The 14,245-nt window shown below is 47.3% G+C and overlaps 1 protein-coding gene across 2 annotated transcripts in view; it reads left to right on the top strand.

The window, feature by feature from the left end:
- LOC135259884 (PDZ domain-containing RING finger protein 4-like) overlaps positions 1 to 14,245 on the top strand; it is a 135,309-nt gene that overhangs the window by 101,143 nt on the left and 19,921 nt on the right. For both annotated transcript variants that reach the window (XM_064344777.1, XM_064344778.1), the window contains 2 exons: positions 10,801 to 11,054; positions 13,405 to 13,507. In XM_064344777.1, the coding sequence (XP_064200847.1) occupies positions 10,801 to 11,054; positions 13,405 to 13,507 (357 nt within the window). The remainder of the gene's footprint in view (positions 1 to 10,800; positions 11,055 to 13,404; positions 13,508 to 14,245) is intronic.

The following is a 14,245-nucleotide window of genomic DNA, read 5'->3' as shown; positions in this document are numbered from 1 at the left end:
AAATTTTTAAAAGCACTATTCCTTAGCTCAAGGTTTTATAGAATGGAAAATAACTGGTCTAAATGTCCATTAAGGCAAATGGAAATAGCGTGAACTTGAACAAAACGTGCCCACAGCTGCAGTGAAGAAAATGAAAATAAATCAATTATATTTACATGCAAATGGTGAAATAATGAAGTAAGGGTGTTTGCGGTCTGGATTTTGTTGTTACTTTTCTAATCGATCAGTTTGAGAAGCTGATTAGAGTGAGCTCATCTCGCCTGGTTTCTCGGGTCTGAACTGATTTTGAGGTGAAAGCAATGACCAACCAGCTGACCCTGTGCCTCGCCAAAACCTTGGATTCAGACCCCGGACTAAACTCATCTTTGGCAGCATTAGGCGGGGCTAGCCAAAAGCATGTGATTGCACCCCCCCCCCCCGCCCACATACACAAGCACCACTATGAAAGCCCTGTCTTGGCTGTGTAGGTCTACAGGTGAGAGTGATTGATCATTATGCTCCCAGGTAAATTCACTGGCTTGGCAATGTAAGGTGAGCCTATCAGTTCATCTATGGGCCTCTAGTATTGGTTGTGTAGCAGGTGGTGCTGGCTGAGCTACCAATCCTGATCCAGCCTTCAGAACAGAACCGGAACCTGACCATGTCCATAGACGCTCATGACAGCATACGGTCTGTGCAGTTTCGTAGGGTGAGACCAGAGCAAACCTTTCTGGGAAAAATGCTCCTCCAGCAGGCAAACATAGCCCTGAGCTACTCCTTCACTGGGTGACAGAAAAGGGTCAGAACACACACACACACACACACAGAAATACAAACACACACATACACACACACACACACACACACGGTGGCTGTGCACACAGAATGATCTGTGCTGTGTGTTTTCGTCAGGGTGAGATCATAGTGACTTACTGCCTACGGAGAGAGCCATGCGCTCTTCCTGTGTTTCTGTGGGGTACCCCGCTCCTAACACCCCCCAAAAAGCTGCAGCCTGAACAATAACAATACCTCTCTGTCTCATTGTGATGTTTGAGTGCGAAAATCAATGTGCATTTTCATACAAATCATAATGATATTCAATATCCAGGAGAGAAAAGGCAAACTAGCAAAGAAACAAAACAAAAACAGGAACAGTCTGGGCCGAGACGCGGCGTCGAACCTCGGGAAAGGTAATTTCCCTCAGCTGACAGAGCTGATTACAACTGCGCTCTCACTTTCAGTCAGGAAAAAAAGAAAAGGGGAAACGCAGGAGCAGGGGCTCCCCAATCCCAGGCTGAAACGCCCCATTTCAATAACGCGCGTCAAGCTAAAATACGACCCGCGGCGCGATACAGTAAAGAGCAGCAGCGTGATACATTAAAGACGTTATGAGCGCATAAATCACGGCAGGCGTTCGAAGGCACTGTTTGAACAACTTCCTGGTGCGTGCAGGGGGTTGCTCCAGCGGCACGGAACAGCAGGAAGATGAACGGGGGTCCTGGGAAATAGGACAGAACCCAGCCCCACCCTCACCCCCCACACACACACACATACACACATGTCCACACCAACCCCCCAAACGACCAGCCTTTTAACCCGACGCTACATAAAACACTGCTCGTAACGCCAGGGACCCCATTTTACAACATGGAAAAGCCCTGCTCTGGCCTGTCAGCTTTCATGTTTGGAACAATGTGGGGGGGGAAAAAATGGTTGAACCCCGACATTCAGCTCAGTCGTGCGTGTCTGTGTGTGGCTCTGTGTGTGTGTGTGTGTGTGTGTGAGAGAGACAGCGAGAGTGGTTGTATGTATGTGTGTGCGCGTGTGTGTTTATGTTTTCCCAGGTCATGCTCAAGACCCTGCCCACTCTGACTCTGTTTTCCACACACCTGTCTCCCCCGTTACTCTGATTCCATCTAACCTGGTTATGTGGGCCATGTAATCTGCCCTGTAACTGAGCCATTCTCCAGCCTGTCCAACCCGCAGGCTGTGCATAAAACCTACCTTTCTCAGTCTCAGCACATGTAGTGGATTCAATCGTAAACTGTGTGTTTTAGGACTGCAACACGATTGGCAAGGATTCAGCTCAATCTAACTCACTGGCTGGATTCAATCGACATTCATCTGTAATGTTGGCTTTCTGGTAAACTAGCAAAAGTTTTTGAGGGCAAGTTCATTTTAGTGATCGCTGAACTTGGCAAACTGATTGCGATGCATTCAACTTAAGGACTTGTTTCTATTTTCTCTGATGTAAAGCTGGTTATATTAATGCTGTACTACCCACTCAAATGTAATGGTGGAGATGCAGTCAATTCAATGGGGATTCAGAGAATTTGTCTGCGATTCATTATTGAATGTAAATTTTTATGTTTTTCTTCAGTAATATTGCCGCAGCTCAGAAATTGCGTGATTTAACCCATCGAATTGTGCATGTACAGAAAATAAATAGCTCTTGCATTTAACTGGGCAAATGTGGAATAAATGAAGGACTGTATCTGTACAGTGTGGAGTTATTATAAGATATCACGGCTGGTGTTCTATCTATCAGTGTACAGTTATTATAAGATATCACGGCTGGTGTTCTATCTATCAGTGTACAGTTATTATAAGATATCACGGCTGGTGTTCTATCTATCAGTTTATAGTCATTATAAGATATCACGGTTTGTGTACTATCTATCAGTATACAGTTATTATAAGATATCATGGTTTGTGTACTATCTATCAGTGTACAGTTATTATAAGATATCATAGCTGGTGTATTCTAATGTACAAGAACAACAGTGCTCTTTAAATTTTAGATACAGCACAGGCATTGTTTAATTTAGTTACCAAGCAGGCACGGTAGAGTGTGTTCAGTGTTAAACACTAGTGGATTGATTACCTCTTCGGTTTATAGGGCCATAAGGCTCAGGATCACTGCGATAAACCATCAGGAACTGCAATGAGAGAAAACCCCGGGAAGTCGCATAAAAGTTTTTTTTTCAGGTCGCGCGTTAGAATATGTGCGCTGTAAAAACAGGTAAATTCTGCTCCATTAAAAATAAAATATCAACAGTGTCTTGGAGTCTATGTTCTGGACCTACCGAAGCATCGCCCACCCCCCCTCATCATTTATGTATACTTGAGAACAGTAATCAACATCCACTCCACCGCCCCCCCCCCACGTGTGTGTGCTATCTTGGGGAGGAGGGGACGATGAAGTTTGCTTGCGGGGTGCCAATCTCCCGTCCACACCGAATGGAAATCTGCCCTGACCGGCGGGCTGTCAGTCCTTTTAAGTAAATTCCGCTGGCAGTCTATTAAGGTATTGATGAGCTGCTCTGATCGATCGGTGCGCTGCAGTGGCAGGACTCAGGGGAGGCGAGACCTCTTCCTGCGTTTGAGAGTCTCTTCCCCCTGCCGCCACGGCCCTGTCAGGGCGGGACGACGATGGCCTGCTCCTGAAAGCAAATCGTTTGGTTTTTTTTTCTCTTTTTTCTTCTCTATTCCTTCGTTTCAGAAGGGAAAAAACAAAACAGAGCAGACAGGAGAGTGGTGTTTTCTGTAAACAGGGCCGTGGGGAGGCGGTTTTTGTTTCGTTTTTTTCGCTCGGCGCGCATCGAACTGGCTCTGCGGAGCAGTGGTGTGATGTGGCAGCTCAGAGCCAATAGCGGCTCTGTCCGCTGAGGGTCGCACTCTGGGGATTGGTTATACGCCGGGTTTGATTGGGACTTTTGGTCACAAAAGCAATCCACTTAGCCCTCTTAGCCTAATCAGTGTGACTAGCCAAACGTGAGCCACGGTGTCAGTCACTCAGCGAAAACTCATTTTCATTGGCTTAAATCGGGCTTTCTCCGCCGAATTGCTCATAAGTGAGAAGGACTGGCTTCGTAGTGATGTGGTGCCAAATTAATTTGGGAAGATTTGTTTCGTCTTGATTGAATTGCAAATGCCCCTAAAGAGACTAACTGAGTTCAACTGAATCCTACCCAATTTAGTGGAGCCTAAGGGGCCTCCAAAGAGCCAGCATTATTAAGGCGGTAGCTGTTGTTTTGTCTTGTTTTTGTTTTTTAAACAGTTTTTCCACTTTTCCTTTTTCTCCCCAAGTGAGAATTGGAAATGATCTCAGACTACTATTGTGCCATTCTCACTTACACATTAGGAACAGTAGAGCACTCACCTGCAAGCTGGGGGCTATTTTATACCGTACAGGCCCCGGAGTACTGCAGGAAAGCCAGTGACTATTTTACACCCTACTGGTCACAGACAGTACTACAGGTGAGCCAGTGAGTTTTAAGGGAACCTCTGAGTACTGAGTTGTGTAATAACTTTCTTGTAACAGATTCCGAGTCTTAAGGGACCTCTGTGTACCAAGCCAGATAACGTATTGTATAAAGTGTGTAAAGATAAACTACCTCTGAGTTTCTTGCAAATTAAAAAAGGGAGGGTAGTCTAGGGGGCAAGAACTCCAAAGAACTAATTGTACTGCTCAAAATGAAGCTGTATGTACCAGACTCTGCATATTTAGTCCTCTCTAGGTTCTGTAACCCCTGTCTAACCAACAGCTTAAAACAAATGAAAAAGATTTCTGTTGTAAACTCGCTTTGACGTTATAATGGTGACCTAGCAACAGTAAAAAAAAAAAAAAATGTGTTGCTTTGTGGGTGTGAAATACAAAGCCTTGTACCATAACAACAGTTCAATGAAGTGCCTTTGTCAGCTAGCATTTACAAAAAGGGACTTCAGAGTATTATATGTGCATATAATCTCCCCACTCTCACAACCTCCACCAGACCACCGCTAATAAGTGTCTGCTCTCTTAGGTCTTCATCTGTAACACATGGGTTGGCAGTACTGTGCAGTAGTTTGGGAGCTCGACTTGTAACTGAGAGATTGCAGGCTTGATTCACAGATGGGGTACAGCCACTTGTGTCCTTAAGCAAAGATGCTTAATGTAAGATTGCTTCAGTAAATATCCAGCTGTGTAAACGGATTGTAGCCTATGTAAACCATGTGTAAGTTCTTCTGAATAAGTGCATCTTCTCAATGCCTCGAATATAAATGTAATGATGCCCACCGGCTTGATAGCTTCCATCTGGTTATTATGTTTGTGTTTACTGTGCTTATTTTACCACTACCTGTTGCAATGGGTGCACTGTTAAAATATCACCTGTTCAAATAAAGAATGTAAAAACTTTTCAGGCCTTTTCAGTCATCATTAAATTCAACTTACAAGAAGACATAAGCGTTACGCTTTATCTTCGCAAAATCAGTTTGGCAAGTTCGTTTTAGTGATTAGGTATATATATGAGGTGAAACTGGTTTATTTTTTGAATGGAAATTTGTCAATAATTCTTTGGGAGCCCCCGGTAAGGATTTGTCCTGCAACCCCCCCACCCCCGCCCACCCTTTCAGACGCCCGAGATGTGTGCACCAGCCGCTCCCCCCTCGTACGTCTGCTCCCCTCTCAGCTGTTGAATATCCCAGTGTAAACACTCACAGATGGACAGCCATCGAGCCCCCCCCTCCCCCCACCCCCCTTCCCAATCCCAAGGCAGTCGCGCGTTCCAACTTTGCCCAGCGCGCTGGCGGATATCAGGGGTGGCGGTGGTGGTGGTGGGGGGGCCGGGGGGGGGGGGAGCCGGGGCGGCGAATGAAACGGATCATTACGGGCAAACACGCATCGCTGTTCCAGCTCAGGTTTGACTTGGCCGGGGAGATGAAAAGAAAAAAAAGAAGAAAAAAAAACGGCCGACCAGCCGGCCGATCTGGCCGCCCGCTTTGGCTCGCGGGAAGGTGCGGCTTGTTGAGCGCGCGCCGCGCGCTTTTATTTTGCAAACAGCTCCAGCCGTCCTCACGAGCGTGCCGCTAAATTATTCATGGGGAACAGCTTTTGTTTACCGCCGCGGCGCCGGTTAGCGAACGCGAATCCGTGCTCTCTGTGGCCGCACAAGAAGCAGATTTTTTATTTATTTTTTTTCCCCGTGGCCCTGTTGTAAACATACGGATGAGTGACTGGCTCGCAAACCCCCCCAGGGCAGGAAGAAGGCCCTTTTCAACGCTAGTCAAGATCCTGTAGGGCGGCGGTGTGGTATAATGGTTCAATTCCCCACAGGAGCGCTACTGTTTTCTACCTTTAAGCAAAGATGCTTCACCTGAACTGCTTCAGAAAATATCCAGCTAAACGGATAAACGGACTATACGTACATAATGTAGGCTGCATAGTTCGCTGTGAATAACAGTGACTGATAAATACCTGAAATGTAAATTGTGCGGATTGGGAAAGATGGGCAAGATTTTGTGTGGTGAGGGGTTTATCAGCAGCAGTCAGGCACCACAAGGCTGATAAGAATGTACATCAGGAACAGGCAGGTTTACTTCTACATTTTAGGCATTCAGCAGGCACTCTTATCCAGAGTGGCTAACATAAGCCCATTCAGAGGGTTTAGGCAAAGAAGAACAGGTCCCGAATAATTAGGATCACAGCCACTAGTAACCATTCATATATAACTTACCTAAAGGTTGTAAATACATAAACCTCCAACATAGTGTTGAGTATGATTGTAGCCAACTGATCCTGCGGCTCTCCAGAATTTGGGATTCACACCCCGGAAATTAACTAATCTCTGGCAACTTTAGGAAGGGCTAGCCAAGGTCATGTGATTGCACCCAATCAGAACCTGACCATGTCCATACATGTCCATGACATCACACACTCTCTGCAGTTTGGAAGGGTGAGACCAGAGCAAACCATTCTGGGAAACAAAATTGTTCCTCCAGCAGGCAAACATAGCCCTGAGCTACTCCTTCACTGGATGACAGAAACGGGTCAGAACATACACATATGCACACACACACACACACAAAGGCACACACCACACACACGCACACACATGCACACACACACACACACGCACACTCACAAATTCACACACCACACACATACGCTGACCACACACATGCACACTCCATACACACACACCACACAGACGCACACACGCACAGACGCACACACACACACAGACGCACCACAACACACACCACACACATACGCGCCACAACATGCACACCTCACACACACACACACACACGACAGACGCACACACACACACAGACGCACACAGACACGCTCGTCATTGTGATCACAGAGCTCATCTGCTTTATAAGCTCGTAAAAAGACGCGCAGCCTTGTTTCGCCACACTCGCCTGGCTCCCGACAGCATCCCATGATGCATCGGGTCCTTGCGAGGCGCACTCCTGGCGCACAGCTGCTGGTCATCAGCGTGCACATCAAACAGAAAGAAGCCATTAGAGGGAAGGAGGCCATCAGGTATATGGATGAGAGAGCCCTGATATTAAATACCCTCTGCTCTAGTTAATATTCAGATGTTGATTGTGGATTAATTAGTCCATCTGGTGCTCAGCAAGCCTCCCCTTCTTGTACACGGGAAGGCCACGTACCAGCAATACGGTCTGGGGAGCCCTGGGGGGTCAGCTGGATCTGGGGGAGAGCTGGAAATTGGATCCCCCCCCCTCAGAGAGTGGAGGCTTTCTCCTTTATCCTTCCCTGGTCCTCAGCCCCCCCCCCCCCCCGCCCCACCCCCAGTCTCACAGCATTGGGATTAGAGCCCCTGCAACAGCAGACAGAATTTGAAGCGAAACTGGGACAAAATGGCTGGACTGTGCGGGTGGTGATGACTATCCAGCGGCAGGTCTTAGCGGTGCGTCGCCCCGTAGCGCCGCCGCGTTCAGCAAGTGCTGACGCAGGCAGGAGGCCGAGGAAGTGGGGCTCTGGCCATTTCTGGGTGTTTGCCACCCCCCACTCCCCCACCCCCCACACACACATCCCTTTCCCCTGGCTCCTGTGCTGCTTTGTGCAGTTCCGTTTTACCTACTTTCACAAACTGGTGATTATTGCAACATCACCTCGCTCAAAGGTCAATTTTTTACACGATTATAAAAGCACTCGAAGATGCAGCATTATTACATATCCCTTGTTAGAGCTGTGCGGTATTATCCTTAGCGATGCTCGGAATCAATGGGTATTCATTGTTAGCACTGCACAGTATCCCCGGGTGTTTATTGTTAGTGTGCAATCCTGATGGGTATTTAGAGTTAGCATCATGCAGTTTTAATGGGTATTTATTCTCAACATCGCACGCTGTCAATGGGGCTTCGTTGTTAGCATTGTACCAAATCCCCCAGTGTTTATTGTTAGCGCATAGATTTAACAGGTATTTATTGTAGGCGTTGTGCGGCATTGAAGGATGCTTAATTGCGCCGATGCTTAATAATTCAGCGCTGCGCCGCGTTCCTGGGTGTTCATTGTCGGAATCCCTTCTCTAAATACATCAGGTGCCTTTGAGGTGGTCCTCGTTCGCTAGAGATCATTAACTCGGTGTCAGCTGCTTTGACCGCCGGTGCTGAAGTGCTATTGAAATGTTAATCGATGCAGGAGTAATGACCGCGTTGTTGAACCTGGCGGCGCCCGCTGACGGACTAGCGCCACGATCCAGGGTTTCCGTGGGGGACGGCGGCTCACGTCAGAATTATGAAAACGCTTCCCAGGAGCTCCGTTGAAAAACGCTGGAGAAAAGATAATAAGCGAACGCGATCGCGGCGGAAGCGATTGGCGATATGAAACCTGGCAGCTCTCTGGTTATAGGTGCCCCCGCATTTCGTAATTGATACAGCCGCATCCGCACGTGGAACTGCTGTCTCCCGCGGATCCATCACAACTCTTTAAGCCGAGCTTTCATCCCCGCGCTAATTTCCAATAAATCATATTTCACACTTCTCTGCTGCGTTCATGGCTGCGCTCACACAGTCCTGCTGAAGACCGTCTGAACCCAATCTGAGTTAAACCTTTTTTCTTTCCCATCAGAATAGATTCTTTTTTCTCCCCCTTGCTTGAGTACCTGAGATAAGTCTATATTGTCAGAGGCAGAAGGGGGGTGGAAAAAAAAAGCGATACCTCGTTCGGGAAATGTCACGTTTGAAACCGAATTGGGCAGACGAGGGGAGAGGGGGCGGTCACGGGTTAACCTCGCAGTTCGGGGACGGGTCCCCTCTTCTCGCCTCCTGTCTCCGTGTCACACGGGGGCTCGGTCCCCCCTCTCTCTCTCTCTCCGCGGTATTTCGCTTGTCATACGCCGCTCCCTTTTTCTTTTTCTTTTTTTTTTTGTCGATCTCATTACGGAATTAAATGGAGCGGTAACTTTATTTTTCCGCCGCGGCGTAGACGCATTCAATTCTCTTAACGAATGGCGGGGCCCCGCGCTGTCCGATTGATCACCGAAAGACAGTTGATTCGCCGATGTAGAACCGCCGCGCGCGTTATTGCTGTTTCATGTCGTTGGCCGTATCCAGAGGAGCACTAAAACGCGTATTTCAGGTTTATTTTCTATCGTCCCTGCCCATTGTGTTGTAATTATATCATCGGGGTGTATTTTTCTATTATTGAAATCGCGCGTAATGGCTAGCAGACAATGGTGGCATTCTTCGCTCTTTATTAGTTCTGTAGCCGTATTGAGCTCCGCCGACAGTAAAATAAAAGCCCTTTATCACTGCGGAGATGTGTTTCAAATTACAACCAGGAAATGAAAAAAATGACCATTAATAAGAGAGCGCTGCGGCGTGATCGAGTATCATCTGGGAAGTGTAAACTGCAAAATAAAATTACGAGCCTCGGTGGGCCGAATGGCCTGTTCACATCAATAAACCCCCGTGTTCTTTTGTCCCTAAATGAGAAAACACAACCCCGGGCGATGTGTTTGGTGAAACCGCGCTTTGGCAAATGGCCGTTCTGTGGGCTTTTCGGTTGAGTACAGTTTGCCCGCTCCGGAAGCCTTTAGAAAGTCTTAGAGTTATGGGAAGTGACATCGGTGTAGTAAACTGTGGAAAACAGTTGTAGATTTTTTTTCCGGAAACAGGCCTGGGGGGGATGCTGGTATCTAATTGGGTCAGTGTTTCCGGAGTGTAACCTCACAGGTGTCTGGTCACTCGGAGGGGTGGATGGGGGAGGGGGGAGGGGGAGTGGGTGGAAGGGGAGAGGGTTAGTTGTCAGTTGTCAGGTGTCAGTAGACTCAAAATGAGGTCCCCTGGTGAGTGATGGACCCTGTGGATCCAGCAGCCGGTAATGACCCAGTGTAGACCCCAGAGCATTCTGGGAATTGGGAGGGGGGTGGGGGCGGTGGATGCTGAAGCCGCACCAGCAGGTGTCCCTGTGTAACGGATAACTGCTCTTTCCGACAGAGAGCAAGGACGTTGTTATTTTTCACTCAGCCACTGCAGCTACAGTGCAGCCATACGTGAAGCCAGGGTGGCCATACGCTTAGGATCTGCTGCTTCAAATGGGACCGCTATTAGCCACCAATAAATGCACATTGTGAATGGATGGGAAAGAGTTGTAAATGAGGTTTGGCTGCTGCCAGTGACACTGAAAGGACATAGAGCCTCCTCACAGACAGGGGGCAGTGTGTTATTTTTCAAGGGTGATCTGGTTAAGAAACCGCAGGTAGTAGCACATACAACTAAAATTACAGAAGTAAGCATATGCATATGCATTAACATAAGCATGCTCCCAGATATTCATACTGGTGTTAAGAGATGTTTTCTTTTTCTTTTTTTTGTTGTTATACCATAAGTAGCATTTATTATGTTGAATTTTTTTTGTAGATGTTTATGCTATATTTATGATTGTGTCTTTATTACTGTTGTATTATTATTTACAGATGGTGCAGCTCACTTGAAAAGCACTCCGTGGTTATTGTGTTGTGGGCTGTGCGTTTGCGATCTCCAAGGATTCTAACGGGTCAGTGATTCTTTTTTTCGGCGCAGGTGAACGGGAAGGATATCTCCAAGGCAACGCACGAGGAGGCGGTGGAGGCCTTTCGGAGCGCCAAGGACCCCATCGTGGTGCAGGTCCTGCGGCGGAACCCCGTCTCCAGGAGCCATGGCAACACTCAGGAAGCGCGGCTGGTGGACGTCTGCACGCAGACGGACATCACCTTCGAGCACATCATGGCCCTGGCCAAGCTGCGGCCGACCACCCCTCCTGTGCCAGACATCTGTCCCTTTCTGCTCTCCGACAGGTAACCCTCCCCCCCCCCGTCCGTCTATCCCTGCTCCCCCCTCCAACAACCGCCACCCCCCCCCACATCCTCTTCCCTGCTCCCCCCTACAACCGCCACCCCCCCCCACATCCCTCTGTCCCTGCTACCCCCTCCAACAACCGCCACCACCCCCATCCCTCTATCCCTGCTACCCCCTCCAACAACCGCCACCCCCCCCCCATCCCTCTTCTGCTACCCCAACACCGCACCCCTCTTCCCCTCTCAACAGTCCCCTGCAAACCTCTGTTCCATGCAGTGCAATCTCAGTGCGAGCTGGTCTGGAAAATTCCACTTTTTGTTGGTGAGAAAATTTGCAAGCAGGTCATTTCCGCAGTTATAGTACTGAAGGCACACTTGGACTTGACAAAACCAGACAACCAAAACTGTAGCAAGGTAGCATGGACCAGATGAAGTTTAGCGTTGCGAAGTATCTACGTTTCTATCTAGGGGACAAGACAATATGAACAAAGGATATATATATCTCTGTCACTCAAAGTTAATACGAGTGACAGAGAGTTTATAAAGGTTTATTAATGTGAGTGATGCGCCTCCAGTGGGTAATTGTTAGGTTTAAAATTCAGCGCTCACTGCAATTTACATTTTATTCCTGGACATGCGGGTTGAGTTCAGCATTTTCGTTTAACGACTCAATTTTTTTTCTGTCAGCTCGCCCATTAAATGATAATGCCAACTTTTATTTCCAAACCCGCTTTGTTTTAATACAGCAAATTGCTGTATTTCAGTTCTCAGCTTCAGTTGTCTAACTATGGCACTGAATTATATGAACATTTGCCCTTGCAACCCTTTGCATTTATTTGTCAAAGTTAAGAACAAGTGTTGATTGAATCCTGGGAAATGTTGTCCATTAACGAGCACGAAACCCCTGCTGACGTGGAGATGCCCTTCAGCAAACCACCCACTCTTTGTCATTAACATTTTACTTAACATAATAAGTTCCCATAACCCCCTCATGCAGACGCTTCGTGTAATAATTGGTAAAGCTTGGTGCATTCATTTAATTTAATGGTGACTTTACAAGGTGATTAAGAGCAAATGGACTAATAAAAACAAGTGGCATAGCGCAACATTTCTTCCCATCTTTTTTTATGACTAGCCGGCGAGTCCAACTGCAGTCACCTTATAAAACGCAAATGGTCCGTGCCTTTCTTTGGGTTGAGCGTGCAGCCGGTTTTATAGACAACAAATGGCTCCGCACATGTTGTTTCTCCCCCGCTTTCTGCAAAGAACCGTAAAATGATACATTTGTGTCTCAATGCGTGCGCAAACTTGGACAAGGTGCAACACAAGATATTACGCTGGCAAAGGTAAAACACTGTGACATTCACCACCATGGATTTGTCCTTGTAATGGGCTGTCTTTCTGGCAAACCAATGGTTGTGAAATGGCCAAGCTTTGTTTATTGGTCTACGGAGGAGCATTCGCTGAACCTTAAACACAGGAACCACTGATGCCGTCTTTATTTCTCCTTTTTAATTACCTGTGGCACTTTTTGACAGTGTTACTGTGTGCGTGCTGTAGTTGTTTAATGTGCTCTGTTTGCTGTTGCCTGGCCATATTGTGCTTTTTTATTGACGTGCTGAAATTCAGTCTGACAAATCATCTCAATTTTTATGACAAAGCTTTTGTTTATGACAAACTTGCTCTGGGAGCAAGGCCCTCGTTTGATAATGTATGACTCTTATTTAGAGATTTTTTTTTTTTTTTACAGCTTGTAAGCTAATTTTCCCGCTGGTTTTCAAAGGCGTGTTGGGAGATGTGTAATTACCAGGCTGGCCCAGTAATGTTTAATGGGAAGAATCGCTGTCGGCGGATGAGTGTGGTGTGATGCAGGCTCTCCCACGCCAGGGTCTGCCGGGAGGGGCATTTCTACTCTCTCTCTCTCTTTCACTCTTTCTCTATCTCTCTCGCTCCCTCTCACTGTATCTCACTCTCCCTCTCTATCTCTCTTACCCTAACTTTCACTCTCTATCGCTTTCTCTCTCTATCTCTCTTACTCTATCTCTCAGTCTCTCTATATGTATATCTCTCGTACTCTATCTCTCTGAGTGCTTAATGTAAGGTCAAAGTTTTATTGTCTTTTGTCTTTTTTCAATGTGATTGTACAGGGTAAGGTGTCTTCTGTTTAATAAATTCATTTTACAATCAATCACTCTCCATTTCCTGCACTATCCCTGCCTCCTCTCCTCTCTCCCCCTCTCTCCTTTCATCGCTCTCTATCCCTTCCCCACTCCATTTCACTCTCTCCCTCCTCACTTTTTCTCCCCAACCCCTAACCTCTCTCTCTCTCTCTCTCCCCCCGCTCTGACAGCTGTCACTCACTCCAGACGATGGACCACGAGTTCTACGAGGGCACGGACTACCTCTCCCCCATCCCGGCCGACATCGAGCGGACAGACGAGTTTGAGTACGAGGTGAGGCCCGTCTCGGCTTCCTGTCGCCTTTGTTAATAAACTTTGGACGTCCCCTTATTGAGTCCCTCCCCCTCGCGCGTAGCAGTCTGCACTAATGAATGGAAAGGCCCCCACGTGTTTGTAACTGACTCCAGCGAGCCGTCCCCAGGGGGCGCTGTGTGTGTGTGTGTGTGTGTGTGTGTGACAGATGACATTTCGCAAAGCCGGACTCTCTGCGCTTGTGAAATTAGCGAGGCGAGGCGAAGGCTCGGACCGGAGGGTCTGATGGCACCGCTATCGCGTGCTGCTCATATGAAGAGCCGGTCGTCCGCTGCAGCTCCCTGTCCGTCTGTCATCTTTATTGATGGAGTGAATGTTAACGCCGGAGAGGAGAGGAGAGGAGAAGTCGCGGCTTTATTTATGGGGCGCTCGTTCGCGGCGTCTGCGTTGGCCACTTTATTTGGCCTTTTAGTCGTTTTTGACGCCCCCGATTACAAGCTTTTTATTTTGCTTCCAACAAATAATTTACACACATTTAATCCACACAAGGACACGCTATTGCACTTTATTATGTATAAATCTGTTCTTCTTGTCTGGGTTCATGTCCAGTTAACCAGCTTTCAAAGTCAAAAGTAACTCTCTGAAGTTTATTAACTTATTATTAACTTTATTAACAGGATTAACACCCTGAAGTGGTTCTTCCTGCTTGTATATTTGGTTATAGTTTGTTATATTTGGTTATATAGATTTCATGCCTTG

The sequence above is a fragment of the Anguilla rostrata genome, chromosome 7 (genome assembly GCF_018555375.3).
Source record: "Anguilla rostrata isolate EN2019 chromosome 7, ASM1855537v3, whole genome shotgun sequence".
Lineage (NCBI taxonomy): Eukaryota > Metazoa > Chordata > Actinopteri > Anguilliformes > Anguillidae > Anguilla > Anguilla rostrata.
The sequence above is the reverse complement of the archived record's forward strand: the minus strand, read 5'-3'. Positions and strand labels throughout refer to the sequence as shown.